Source organism: Ochotona princeps, chromosome 15 (assembly GCF_030435755.1).
Source record: "Ochotona princeps isolate mOchPri1 chromosome 15, mOchPri1.hap1, whole genome shotgun sequence".
Classification (NCBI taxonomy): domain Eukaryota; kingdom Metazoa; phylum Chordata; class Mammalia; order Lagomorpha; family Ochotonidae; genus Ochotona; species Ochotona princeps.
The window spans coordinates 8053002-8067330 of NC_080846.1; the positions used below are offsets into that span (position 1 = coordinate 8053002).

At 46.3% G+C, this 14329-nt stretch overlaps 1 protein-coding gene across 15 annotated transcripts in view; it reads left to right on the top strand.

Moving 5' to 3' along the window:
• RBFOX2 (RNA binding fox-1 homolog 2) overlaps window positions 1-13766 on the top strand; it is a 250143-nt gene extending 236377 nt beyond the window's left edge. For 6 of the 15 annotated variants that reach the window (XM_058673322.1, XM_058673321.1, XM_058673328.1 and 3 more), the window contains 4 exons: window positions 4333-4375; window positions 10845-10933; window positions 11267-11339; window positions 12684-13766. In XM_058673322.1, the coding sequence (XP_058529305.1) occupies window positions 4333-4375; window positions 10845-10933; window positions 11267-11339; window positions 12684-12728 (250 nt within the window). In that variant the 3' untranslated portion in view covers window positions 12729-13766. Of the gene's footprint in view, window positions 1-1496; window positions 1537-4332; window positions 4376-6486; window positions 6519-10844; window positions 10934-11266; window positions 11340-12683 lie in introns of those variants that run through there. The other 9 variants (XM_058673323.1, XM_004589548.4, XM_004589550.4 and 6 more) reach the window with 4 other exon arrangements.
• Window positions 13767-14329: the final 563 nt, after the last annotated feature.

The following is a 14329-nucleotide window of genomic DNA, read 5'->3' on the forward strand; positions in this document are numbered from 1 at the left end:
TCATTGATGAATTTGATTTGATTGTTGTGAGTGCAAGGCACCACAGTATGCAATGTAGAGTTGCAGAATGTGACCCTGCTGTCTGTGAATACAGCAGAAGGCATTGGAAATAAAAATCAGAAACTTCTTGGCTATCTGTAAAAAACAAACTATGATGTTGAAGGTAAAAATATGATTTAATAACCTTATTTGTCAGTTTGTTATCCTAACGGAGAAGGTAGTAGTGAAAATTTGTCTTTAGTTGAATAAACAACACATAGATTACCTAATTTAAAACATCCAGATCTTAACAGATGTGAAGAATAAAATTTTACTTTCTGTCTCTACTGCCATTCTATGTCTTTTGGTCCCAAAATGATGTTTTTGGTGAAAATCTATATAGGTACACAAAAGTACTCCACAGTCAGACCTGCACTGTTTGTTAGATACAAATTTATTACAGGGAAATAAGCCCGTGGTTCCTAACCAGCTGCCTTCTCAGTTTGAGTCTTTTAAATAAGACACGGTGATCCTTTGTCATGCCCAGAACTTTCGCTGTCAATTGTATTTTTTCAGAATTCCATGAATACTCTTTTGGTCAAAAAAGAGCCCTTAAGATCTTGCAAGTTACTCCTTCCCACTCTGGATTATATTGTTACTATCTGGGATCCCCACTGCACCTTTCAATTCTTGGACCTTGGACCAATCACCTTAACCTTTAGCTCATTATCTCTGCTTGTGAAAGCAATGCATTGTGGGTATTTTTGGTTGTGTTTTCTTTTTTTTTTTTTTAATTACATTTCTCTGTTTACTTTGGTCAGAATTGATTGACTTGTTTTTCTGAGGTGTTGCATTGGTTCTTAAAATGCTGAATAATAATACTTTGCATGCTTGTGTGATCAGCCAAATCTTATCGCATGTCTAATGTGCAGGGTTAAAAGCAGGTGATGTATGGATATCGGGGGGAAAACTTACATATCACCCCAAAATCGAAAGCAAAATACTAAATATAATCTTGAAGCACACTTTGTCAGTCCTAGTGGAATTCACTGGGTTCGTTCTTTTTCCCATGTTAAACCCCTTTCCACTCCATCCCCAATGCCCACCTCTGTTAAGAGAAAACTTCCTCCTGGGACAAGCTTATCTTAAAAAAAAAAAATTCCAAATACAAGACATTGATGTTCCCAACCGAGCACATTGTGGATAGCCATTACCAGGCCCTTCTGGAAGTGCCCGCTGCTGCTCTGCTGCTTGGGCTTTCTACTTTTCCAGTGGCCAGGCTGCTCATCCCGGTTTCGCACCTCTGGGCTCTGCTTGCATGTCCTGCCCCTGTGGGACGTGCCTGTGGCTCACACTCCCCTGGCTGACCCGCTGTGGCCCTAGCCCTGGCCCAGTCACATATTCCTACATCACCTGCCTGTGTAGAGCGCATGTGCATGCTGCCGTCCTCAATAACCGGAATGTGTTTCTGTTCTTTTGTTTTTTTTTGTTTTTGTTTTTGTGTGGATTTTCTGCAGTGTGGTTTACCAGGACGGATTTTACGGTGCTGACCTCTATGTAAGTACACACCCTGGGGCCTTCTTGACCCCACCCCCAACAAGCCAGCCTTTTTTTTCTGTTTCTTTGGTTTGGTTTGGTTGGTTTTTTGGTTGTTGTTGTTGTTAATATAAGTTATTGAGTTTTTATTTCCTTTTTCCTTGTGGATACATATATATATATATACATTTATATATTCAGAATGCAAGCATGCTTCTCTGCCACTGCGCTTGCCCCTGGGTGCAGAAGCTACGCCTCTGGGTCTCCTGACCAGTGCTAGGCTCAGCCTACTGGACATATTCTTTTCCCTTCCCTCTAACCACAGATGTCTGTGGGTCACTAATTTATTTGAGATGATCAGCAGGTTTAAAGTCTTTTATGCTGTCCTATCATTTGCATACATAAATAACAGGACTAGCTTAGTCTTTAAAAAAGCTCTTTGCCTCTTCTGCTCGTCTTCTCGTTTCACGTCCCTCTGTGGACCATCAGAGCTGTGATCTGTGCAGATGTCAGTAAGCGCTATGAGCTGTGTGTTTTCCTGTTTCACCTGCTTTGCAAGAACAGAAACTGTGAGCCTGAAATGAGGAGCCAGATGCCAGGGAAGAGTGTTAGTCATAAGAAGCTGCCAGTGCAAAAGGCTTTTCTTTAGCCAAAGGTACATACCCACTGGGCCCCTTTTCTTCCAAGGGTTGTTAGGAGGAGAATGAGAGGTGTGACGAGCAGCCCAGACCTCTTACAAGATTGCTGTTGTGCTGGCTGCGTTAGCATGCGTTGCGTTATTTAAAGTGGCCACAGCTACAAATTCTGTGGTTGATTTGTCACATATTACTTCAAGTATGGGTGATGGGATTTTCTATCTACTGCTTTGCTTCACAACTAGGCTTGGGTAAAGCCAAGATCCCGAAACTCCAGTCAGGTATCCCAAATGGGTGGCAGGGACTGGTTGCTTTCCCAGGCACATTAGTAGTGAGCCAGGTGAGCAACTGAACAGCTTGGACTCAGAGCATCGTTGTGATATGGGGTGAGCCTTCGCAAGTGGTGTTTTAATGTACTATGCCACCACCTTTCCAAGTGGTCATTTTCTGAATACAGATTTGATCTAGTTACCCAATTGGTTAAGAAAGAATTGTATTAGGAAAGTTTGCCAGTGAGATTTATTGTGTGAGGGTAGGTTAAAATTACCTCAAAATACTTTTCTACCCTTATATTCTGGAATCAGTAAGAGTACCTTTTTAATGGCTGTTTCTACCATCAGCTCAAGATTCTCTAGCAAACCAGCAATATTAATGTCCTTAAGAATATTGCAAGAAGTAGAGGCAAGGTAATACAAGCCCCAAAGTGCAGGTGTCTACCCAAACACACGATGTAGAGTTGGCCCAAGTAGGCCTTGATTTAACAACTACCTAAACCTTAGCTGCGAATAGGTCCAGCCCCTTGAATTCACAGATAAGTTTCTCAGATTATAGTTTACCTTGTATAGCCAAGCATAAAACCCAACTAATCCATGTTATGTTGCCTCTGTACTTTCATTTAAATCCACCTCTTTCCTCTGAATGGCTTCTAGAAGTAACAAAGGACATTGTTCTCCTCCCCATGTTCACAGCCCTTCCTAAGTGCATGTGTTCACATGCGCGCCAGCATGGGCTTCTCCATGGCCATCAGTCTCCATGTTCTCACGGAACTCATCTTTCTGTTATTTAAGTTGTTTTCTTGAAATCTGGTCTGTTAGTGCAAGCTTTTCCTTTTGAATTATTTCATAAATCAAGATTTTTCTGAAATAGGTTTCTTACTGTTTTTTTAATGTGGCCTATTCTGTCTTATTAAAAATTGCCTGCTCTTACCTTGTCAGTTACCCAATATCTGTTTATGGTTCTCTCATATCCTTACTTTACAATCTAAGATTTATTGTGAGAGATTTTTTTGTACATATCAGAAAAATCCTGTTAAATTTTCTGTGTCTGCTAGCCAGATCCCCTTACCAAGCAAAAGAAGAGCATTCTCCAAGAGCTTGCCAACATCCTTTTCTTACCAGGAGCCCCTTGTAATGTTAACATCATTGATTTGTTCCTAACTTAAGGTACTTGGAGGGAAAAAGTTGATTGCTAGTGCTGAAATAATATCTGAACTCCCTAATGAAAAGCAGGAATGCACTATGAGGAAGGCATAATGTAGTCCTAGTTTTTTAAATCATATATTCCATATACGAGGGAACAGGGGTTACCTCCTGAAAACAATGAAAACACCACCATGTGCCTCGAGTTGGCCTGCTTCTCTCTGTGCATCCCCATCTCTGGAAATCTCTCAGGGTATTCAGTTCTTGTTGTCTCAGGAATGTGGATGAGTAGAGAGTTATTCTGTAAAAAACGCACTGAGCGCACTAAGCCAGAGCCTCAGACACATGCAGAGGAAAGCTGGGTTTACTCAAGTTCTATTAATTTAGGCTCCTTTCCCTGTTTGGTGGTAGACAATGACCCCTGCTAGCCTAGCTGCCTGCTTTCTGTCTGTCTCTTTCCTGGCCCCTTCCTCTCTGGAGCACTGCCCTCTCGCGGTTGGACCTGAGGTCTACAAAGAGGCTTAGGTGATGGGGCTGGGAGGGTGTGTCCACCCATACCCTTTTGTTTGGATCCGTAGAAAAGGTATGGTCCACCCCAGTTAGCCTTGTAAGTGGGTTCCCAACTGCCCCCATCCTCCTCCTGTGAAAAGCATGCTTGCATCCAAAGGAAAGAAAAGGCTGGTGTGCCCTCAGCGGGCATTTTGTATGGTTGTTTTCCTTCCACAGCTGTGTTTTTGAACTGCTCTTCCTGTGTTCTGTTATAGAATAGTCTTACAGGAACCAATCATTAGCGCTAAAATACCTCAGGTAGGAGTGCCAGTGTGACCTGCCAATCAATCAGATTGTGGATTGCAGTGAAAACATTGAATTATACTAACCATTCCAGCTCCACGTTAGAGATGGGAACAGAGGCTTTTTTGGACAATCAAGACTTGTGAGCGTGTGCTCTAAGCCCTGCTGTCTCAGCAGTGCGCACAGCCACAGTGCCCACTTGGCAGCACTCCCTCCAGAAGCCAGCGCTCCCATGCCAGTACCTCAGAGATGCGCCAGCATGTTTTATGCCCCGTCCCATCACTGCCACTCTCTTTTACTTTGTCAATCACAGTTGCCCCTGGTGTGGAAACTGTTCCTCTATATTGGATAGCTTAGCAGTTGGGGACATTTTGTTATTGTTGTGAGAGATTGAAAATAGGCAGGAAGTGGAGCTCTGTCTAAAGAGGAGCTGAGTGAATTCCACGTTGGGCCTCAGGGTGCTATCCTGGTAGTAACTGGACTGTGCTGCTCCAGCTGTTGGGAATTACCTGAATACTTTGGAGCCACTGGGCCTCGGCCAGCGAGATGGGCATTTCTCCACGCTCCTCCTTCCCCCTGAGAAGGCCAGCGAGGCATTTGGATGGTACCTCACTTGATAGAAGGTCACTGATAGCTGAATAGTAGAGAAAGAAAGCAGCAATGGCCTTTCACCGTCCAGTTAGATGGTTTGCTCGTGTGGCTACCTAGCAAGGCTAGGGAGAGGGGAAGATAGCGAGTTTGAAAGTTTTGACTCATGAAAGATCAACCCCCATGTCTCACAGGAGTGGTGAATAGAAAATGCCACATGAGCATAGCAAAATCTTCTCTGACCCCAATTTTAAATATGAAAATAGAATTTACTTTTCTTTTAAAATTCTTCATTAAAACTTTTCGAGGTATTTAAGTGTCAGTCAAAATGAGTGATGAGATCACCGTGATGTTTTTGTATTCTGGTCTGTGTTATTCCCATTTAGCCAGAGGTGCCATACTACCACATCAGAGCTCTGTAATGTCTGCTGGACTCTGCTTCCAGCTGGTGCATGCAGGTGTGAGGGTGACAAGGGTGCCAGGGCTATCTGGGGACCAGTAAAGTGGGTCCCAGAGGCCAATATGAATGCCTCCCTGGCTGGAGCAGCACTCCGCTCTGCTATAGTGATTTCAGGCAACACACCTGCCGTCCCCGCCCCCTCGGCTGGTCTGCACTCTACATGTAGGGAACAGCTGTCATTTTGTCTGCTGGTCTTGAAATACCCACTTTCTTCCGCAGTGTCACATAATGTCATTGTCTCCCAGGGAGAATCAGGAGGTGTCTTGACATCACATGCTCACCAAAGTCCTGTTTTGATGTAAACTTAAAACCAAAATGAATAGCTTTGAAGGCTAGGTTAGAGTTAAGGCAAGGCAAAAGTCTCCCAGCGTGAGATTAAACCTACAGGCAGCTAGAGATCAGTTACACAAGGAATGATATTTTGAACTCCTGTCTTGGTCTGCTTTGAAACACAGCTCTGTGGGTTTTTTTCCTGCCATTTTTCTACACAGAAAAATGTTGTGGTCCATGTGGCAACTTTATAAAATTGTAATGAGATGACAAATTGATTCAGAGCAGAGTAGAGGAGCCCGAGGTGACATTGAGACCACAACAGCTTCCAAAGTCATTACAGGAAAGGCCCTGAGGGGCAGCAACTTGGCTGGGTGTTTTTGTTTTGCTTTTTGTTTTGTTTCGTTTTGTTTTTTTTTTTTAAAAAAGGTGGAGGTTGAAGGCAGATCTACCTAACAGATATGTGAACAATAAACTTCTGAAATCCAGGAGGTCTCTCCGGTGTTGACAAGGAACACAGGAGTGCCGCAGGCAGGACTGACCTGTGTTTTCAGGGGTGGCAGGTGAGCAAGAGGAGTGACAAAGCACTGGGCTGCGTCAGTGGGACCCAGTAAGAGTCACGCAGAGCAAGAGACAGAGGCAGCAAAAAGCCTTTGTCATGGGGCTTGTGTGTCTGAATCAGGCTTAGCCATGCCAGATCTGTCCGACTCTCCAAGTTGCCCAGAGCTGTCCTTGTGTGCCCTCCTGCATTAGGATGTGCCGTGGCCATGCTAATCCCCATTTTTGTTTTATTTCACATCACACACAGATAGAATCTGCAAACTGCTTCAGATCAAACAGGTCTGATTGTGTGTAAATACATATGTTCTTCATTTTTATTAATGGTTGCTTCAGTTTTGCATCAGTGCATGGTTAAAAGCAATACACATCAGCTATTTCATGACTTCATATCTCCCAATGAATTATTCCTCCTCTTTTTTTGTTTGTTTGTTTGTGCAGTCAGCTGAAGAAATGTTAACATCTCACTCTAAATCTCTCAGTGGAGTCTCTGTTCCCTTCTCTGATATAACAGATGGGTTACTGCTTGTTATAATTATTAACATTGTGGTGTGGGCCAGGGCTAGGGTGGGCAAGATTGACTATTTCTTTGGGCTGGGGCGGGGCCAGCCATTAGGGTCTGGAATGTTAACTCCAGTGGTGACTGACTGTTTCCGTAATACCAGGTCTTTGTGGCTGCACGCTCTAGTAATTGAGGCTGTGTACTTCACCAAGCTTGTTGTAGAGCCTAGGGCAAACCGCTGTCCCAAGAGAATGCTGGGATAGATAGCGTTAGCCAATCCGAGTCTGACCGTGGTGATTTTGCTGGTGGTTTTAGCTCCAGATGTTGGCATGCTTAGTTTTTAATGTGATTAATAAATGTGGCGCCATTTTCCTTCCCCACGCCTGAGCCCCCTCCCCCACTCCTTCCCACCTTTGTTCTTTTCGAAAAACTTAAAAACAAGTAATGAAAACCTTGGTGTTTCAAACTGCACTTTGTTTTCATGTTCCTTAAAAACCTTCAGATTGGCTAGTAAAACTGCAAGTTGAAGAAAACAGTTTCTCACCCTGGATCTTGACTCACTCTAAGATCTAAAATAGATAGGAATATGTCTCAATTTTCTCTGGCCTGCAGTTTGTGATAAATTTCACTGAAGAACCAATTCAAGCTGCCACAGAAATGCTCTAGAGTAAGAATATGCATAAGAAACAGAACATGGTGCACTGCTGAGCTGTTTTAATTTGGGGGTAGCCCTTGGTGAGTGTGCAGGATGTGCCCTCCCCGTCTAAACATAGCCATGCGGAAATGCCCTCCTTCTCAGACTGCTGATGTGGTTTGTCCTTCCTACTGATGGCTTCTTGAGCCTTCTGGAGAACTGTTTGATCCCCGTCCCATTTTCCTGGGCTGGAATGGCCGAGAACACTGCCATCTGACTCCAGAGTCGGAAGAAGACCACGATTGGGGAGAGCTCGCCTGTCCTTCCCTCAGTCCCCTCACTTGTGAGCCGTTCTTGTGAGCCCCTCGGCCCCCACGGTCCTGCCCTAAGCGCCCCCTGCCTTCTGATGGCTTCTGGCAGGCCAAGAAAAGCAAGGGCAGAGGTCTCTGTCAGGGGCTTCCTTGTTTTAGAGTTAGTGGAGCACAGCTCAGAGCCTGGAGTGAACAGAATGTTCAGAGTAATGAGGCAATCCGTCCCGAAGCTCACCGTCTGAGGAGTCCTTTGTGCCTCAGAGTTAGTCGATGCCTCTGCCCTCTGGCTGTGCCCAAGTGGTAAAACATTCTGCCTGTCTCAGTAAACTTAAACCAGCATTTAGCTGCTATTATTTTTTTAATTATTTATTTTATTGGCAAGTCAGATTTACAGAGTAGGATAGTTAGAAAGATCTTCTACCTGTTGGTTCATTCCCCAGGTGGCCACAACAGCCTGCAGCTGAGCTGATCTAAAACCAGGAGCCAGGAGGCTTCTTCTAGGTCTCTCACATGAATGCGGGATCCCAAGGCTTTGGGCCCTCCTTTACTGCTTTCCCAGGTCACAAGCAGGGAGCTGTAAGGGAAACAGCACCCAGGATATGAACCGGTACCCACATGGCATCCTGGTTAATGCAGGGCAAGGACTTTAGCCACTAAACTACTGTGCCAGCCCCAGCATTTAGCTGCTTTTATTACCTACCTTTTAAAGTGTTTATAGGTGATTGTCGTATCTGAAGGAGTACCAGAGGCAAACCACAGAATGTTCTAGTGCTGCAAAGACACTTCGCTAGAGCTGACCTCGGCAACTCTCACCTGCCCCAGTGACGCGCTGAGGGCCTCCTTGACTTGAACCATTAGGGATCGCTGCAGCCCAGTCCACGGAAGCTTCTGGTGCCTCATTTCTAATCTCATTCTAGCTTTTTAAAAGGTGAAAAATGTTGTAGTGTTGAGATACAAGGGATCTTCAAAATGTTCAGGGGAAGATATATGGAAACATGAAAAAACTATACAAGGAGTTTTTTTCTAATTTTGCACCAAAATCAACCTCTTTTATTTCCATTTTCCACCAAGTCTTTGAAAGGCCTCCAGAGAGCTGGTAGGAACCTGTCCTCCTTGCCTCCCAGGGGAACACCTTGCGCCCCGCCCGGCCTTGACCCTTTCCTTGCCGGTGTTCTATGATGCTCTGCAGAATCTGCCTACTTCTCTGACTCCCCAGGGAGGAATTTGTAACTGAGAAGGACATGTTCACTCTGTGAGCACCTCAAGGACCAGAGGAGGAGACTCAGGTGGCAGCCAAGCCAGGCTCCTCTAATGCCCCACTGGAGCAACTTCGGAGGGAATTTGCCTTGCAGTGCAGTTCCTTCAGTGAGAGAAACTGGAAATTACGTAAGAAAGGGAGCAGGGTGAGGAAGCTTCTTCCTTATATAATGTACAAATATTTTCAAAGTAAAATTCACCAGAAATAAAAAGATGCAAGCTTATAAGTTGCCGTGTCTCAAATGGCCAGGAAGAAGCAGGGTTCCATGAAAAATACTTGCTTCCCATCCTGAGAAGTGATGTCCATGTTTGTAGACTTAAAAAAATTGAACTTTAGAAGGAATAGAAAGTTTCAGATGTCCATGAGAAGTGGGCATATTTAATCTATAGAAATATCTGAGATTATTTGTAAAATCATTTTTCTTGACTTCTAAGTCCTCGCATAGGTTTTTCATAATATGACTTTTCCATGAGCTTTTCAAAGATCCCTTGGAGCGCTCCTTTGTTCACTCCTGAAATGGTGTCCAAATGGACAGGTTGAATATCATTCTTTGGGGCAGTAAAAAAGCAACAGTAAAAAATTCATGTCTGCGTCAGATTTAGATAAATTGCATGGATTCTAAAAGGATAGCAACAAAGTAGCATTGACCACTTTGTAACCAAGCTCCTAGCCTGTGGCCCTGCTGCTGTGATGGCCTCTGAAAAAGTCTGTGAAAGGAGCCTGTGTGATTCACGCTTGCCCTGACCACACCGCTACAGGGTTCAGCTCATCTAAGCCGAGGGAGGAGAGCAGGGGCGAATCGTTGGGGGTTCAAAGTCTTTAGGGCTCAGGGGTCATTTGCACCATTGGAAGGAAAGCTCTGGACCCTGCTTTGAGGTTGAGGGGATCTCACTCTCTCAGGCAAGGAAAGTATGTGCAGTTCAATGATGGGGTCATGGTCCCTGATCTGTATCAGGCCAGCCTGGGTCAGAAACGTGGCTAAGGGTTGACTCTCTTGCGCCATGAAGCACTAGTGGTCTGCCTTGTAGGCCATGTGCTGTGTCAGGACTACTTCCAAAAGCCAGGTGCAAGGTGCACTGATTCACAGGCCAGTTTGCCCACCCTGGCGCTGTGGTGCTCCTTCCTAAATGTTGCTACGTCATCGTGGCCTCTTGGCAAAGCTGTCCCCAGCTAGATATAGCAGAGCTGGGGCAGACGCCATTACATGCAATGGTCTGCACTCAGTGACTCATCATGTGGACACACCAGAGAATCTGAAGTTGACGCGTACCCATTTAATACAAATCTGTTTGCTTGAACTCTGATTTATTTACATTTCTTATCAGAGTTTTCCCAACTTTCTGTAAATCGTTTCCCTGGTTTCTTTTTTCTTCTTTTTATTTAAAAGGTGGAGAAAGAGCATGAGAGTTGGCTTCCAGCTACTGGCTTACCCCACCCCCCCATCCCAGGACTACAGCAGCTGGGACTGTAATGCATATCTCCCAGGATGCAGAGTTGGAGTGAGCAAAGCCAGGACTCGAATCCCGTTAGTTGCACAGGGATGTGAGCATCTCAAGCAGGGTCTTAGCCACTGCCCTAGTTGCCTTGCCCAGGATTTTCCCTTTGGAAAATTGCAACAAAGACTGAAGTAAGAAAGATCCAAACTCCTGAATTTCCATGTCCAATACAGTGTACTGTGTCGCAGATTGGAAGGCAAATTGCTGCATTGAGTGGAGCCTTATTTCCTCTCAGAACCAAAACATGCAGACCAAGGCAGTTTGAAACATGCTGTTCCCATATGTGTGTCTGTGTTTGTGTCTGTCCCTGTGTCTCCATGTGTGTGTATGTCTGTGCCTGGGCGAGCGTGTTTACCTGGCCCTGGGGGGAGGCGTGTCTGTAAAGTCGGTTCTCTTCTCTCCTGTAGGGTGGATATGCAGCCTACAGATACGCACAGCCTGCTACTGCAACCGCAGCCACAGCCGCTGCAGCCGCCGCCGCTGCTTACAGCGATGGGTATGTAAAGCAGAAGGCCGCGAGCACTGTGCCACGCTGTCCCCAGACGCCAGCCCCTTTCCTGCCTGTGCCATCCACAAACACGGCTTCGTCTTCTGTAACTAACAACAACTCCTCCTCGAATATAATCCTCATCACCTCTAGCTAATAGTTGTCACTCAGAATTTCTCAGTTACTGCATTTGGGAGTAAACAGAGAGAAAAGGCGCAGTGCATTCTGCCAGTTTTCCTGCTAACAGCCGAGACACCAGGGGTTTAGCACAGTCGTCCCTTGACGTCTCGGCAAGCCGAGCCTCTGTGCCATTCAGCCTCTGACTCTGCTTCTTCTTTGCAGTTACGGCAGGGTGTACACAGCCGACCCCTACCACGCCCTCGCCCCTGCCGCTAGCTATGGAGTTGGCGCTGTGGTAAGTATGTAGACCCGTTTCTTCTAGAGTCACCTGATCCTTTCCAACTTGTACCTGTTTATGCAAAAGATCTAGGGAAGCAACAAATTGAGCCCTCCCTCCACTGCCAATGTATTAAAGCCACGTGGCTCTGTCTTATGAATTCATGTCATGCTATGGGCTGCATGGCCTGGCTAAGGGAGATATAAGCAGTGTTCCCAAGTCAACTGCTGGAGAAATAAGGAAACAAATTGATGTCTTATTACTGGTTCAAGCGTCAAGTGCCTGCCTGTGTCGTAGTGTTGCTAACAGGTATTGGGATGAGGGTGTAAGGCTCTCCAGTTCTCACTGAGAGCCTTTCCAAATGCTCGTGCCGAAGCATAGCTGCCCTGCCCAGGTCCCCTGGAAGTGCCCCCAGAGTCAGCAGGAGAGGCCATTTGGTTCGCTTATTCCCTCCGCAACAGTTGTGGCAAAGCTTGGTGATTTCTGGCAGTAGACATCCGTAAGCACCTGTGGAGCCATTCCCCCACCCCCACCCCACCATGAGAATTCTTGCCGCAGCATCCTGTGTTGGCAGTCGCCACATGCCACTGGCTCCAGCACAGACAACCCCTGGCCCCGTCCCCACCTCCCCACATGTGTGTGTGGATACAGTTGTCAGAGAAAGAGGCAGAATTAACTGTGAAACTCGGGGCCCATGGGGTAAGATGCTCCAGATTCCTACAGGTGACCCGTAACCAGGTCCCGGGCAACAGAGGTGGGGCACACACTACAAGGGCAATGGTGGGCATTCCTGAGGTTTTCTCTGAAACCTAAATGATCATGTTCTAGACGGGAAACTGCTGATTGAAGACTTCAATCCTCCAGCAAACTCACAGAATAGAACAAAGGAGAGTTTCTGTTTCAGTGATCAGAATCCCCCACCACAGATACAAGTTCATGTACATCAGGACACCACCTGGTCAGAATATTTTATAGATGAAAAAGCAAATAGACCTCCCTAAAGGTTGACTCAGGTTTGGGTACAAAACCATCTTAAACAGAGGTACCCACGTGTGCCAGGCAGTAGGAGGATGGGCTGTTAGCACCCACATGCAGTGGGCTGCAGCAAAGCACATTCGGCAGACCCGTGTGGGCACAGTGTCAGACCCTCCTGGGATCCCTGATGACAGCACTGAAGTTGACTGTCACCTGTCGGCTGAACGCCTCCGTGACAGACGAGCCCACCCTCAGACGGGGCAGCATCCCAGTCCTCAGAGCTCCAAAGGCAGCTTTCTTCCTAAATCTTTGGTAGGACATTTTCTTCATTGCTAGTGTTTTCTTTCACCAACCTCTGAATTGTTTTCATGTTTCTGATCACTGCAGGCGAGTTTATACCGAGGTGGCTACAGCCGATTTGCCCCCTACTGAAGTGACGTGAGAGACCCCTGCGAGTGGGACAGCCCCCAGTTCATGAGGCCTGGCTATTGCAATATTTACTAGTAGAGGAACTCTATAGCAAGATGAAGAGGAAAAACAAACAACAACAACAAAAAAAAAGAGAATACTTTTTTATACCTCACTATGTTCTTTGAATATGTATTTTTTTCTTTAAATTTCTGCTTTTAATTCTTTTGTTCCAAAGATTGTGCGTTTTTTTCTCTTTTTTTTTAAAACTGTGGTAAAAAAAAAATAATAATGCATTTCCATGTCTGTATGTCCGTGCTTAGCTTATTCTGTCAATCACGGAAGAGGAAGTGGATGAGGAAGGAGAGACAGATGTTAGGAGCTGAGGAATGCAACTGAGTGGAAGCCAGATGGACCAGAGTGGTGCTGGTGCTGGTGCTGGCAGCCAGGGCACCATCTCTGCACAGCAGCATCTCCTGGTCTGCTCAGTGTCTGGGTTTTGGCAGGCCGTTCTGATTGGCTGTGGCTGGAATCCACCTGCTAAGGGATAGAAATGTCCGCTTCCAAAGCAGTGCATGCAAAAGTGTGCTTTCCTCCTCTCTTCCCTCCCTGTCTCCCTCATTCTTTTTACAATCATCCTACATACACACCCAGCCTGAGACAGTTGGCATAGTTTTTGGAATTCTGGCGTTGATCTTTCCAAACACGCTCTCAAACTGTGGATGATAAACACCTCATTAGGAAACAGATCTCACAGTGAACTCTGGAGTATAAAAAAGATGACTTGTCTTGCTTTCGGTAATCCTGGCCTTCCTGCCAGGCTGCTTCCCCTTTAACTGACCCGCGGCTCAGCTCTTCGGTTCTTTTATTCACGTGCTGCTCCCGTGTCCTCAAGATTCAGGAATTTAGGAGCCAGGGACAGGAAGATAGAGTCATCCAGGGCCAGAGCCCCCCAACTCTGGCTCTGGAGGTGGATGTGAGGGCTAGTAGAGTGTTGAACCACTGCAAAGGGCAAGGAGGAGAAAAGGGTGTTAGATTAAACCGTCCTGCTGCTTTTCTCGCGCCAGAAAATCAGTACAAAGTAAAAAGGTAGAGTGAAGAACCTGCAGGGGCAGGAGAATGGCCCAGCACCAGGCCGGCCGTCCTGGGAGTGTCAGTGAACAGGACACGTCAGGGCAGCCAGGGCACACTGTGCTCGCTCCAAAGCCATAGGAATTCCAATTTTCCAGAGCCTCTGGGAGTCCCTTCTCTGCCACAGCCTTCAACACTCCGCCTGCCCCAGCCAGCTTCTCATGAGCCTCCAAAGACATCCGGCTGAGCCCCTGGACTTCTGGGTTCACCTTAACTCTACAGCCCTGTGGTCTGGGGCACCCCTGAGCCTGCTCCCTTCCCACAGGGGAAGGAGGGCTGACATAGCAAGGGGCTTCCGTATTGCCGTGTCCACCCCAGAGTCCCTGCTGTCACAATCTGGCTTTGCTTTGATGATAATTCAGACAGGAGAGAAAGTGCTTCTCTTCTAGTGGTCGTTGGGGAGAACGGAAAGGGGCGAGGGTCGTACAGCACTTCCGCCACGAAGGCATTAGGACTCCACAAGAGCTCCACGGTCGATTCGCATGGGTACTAGG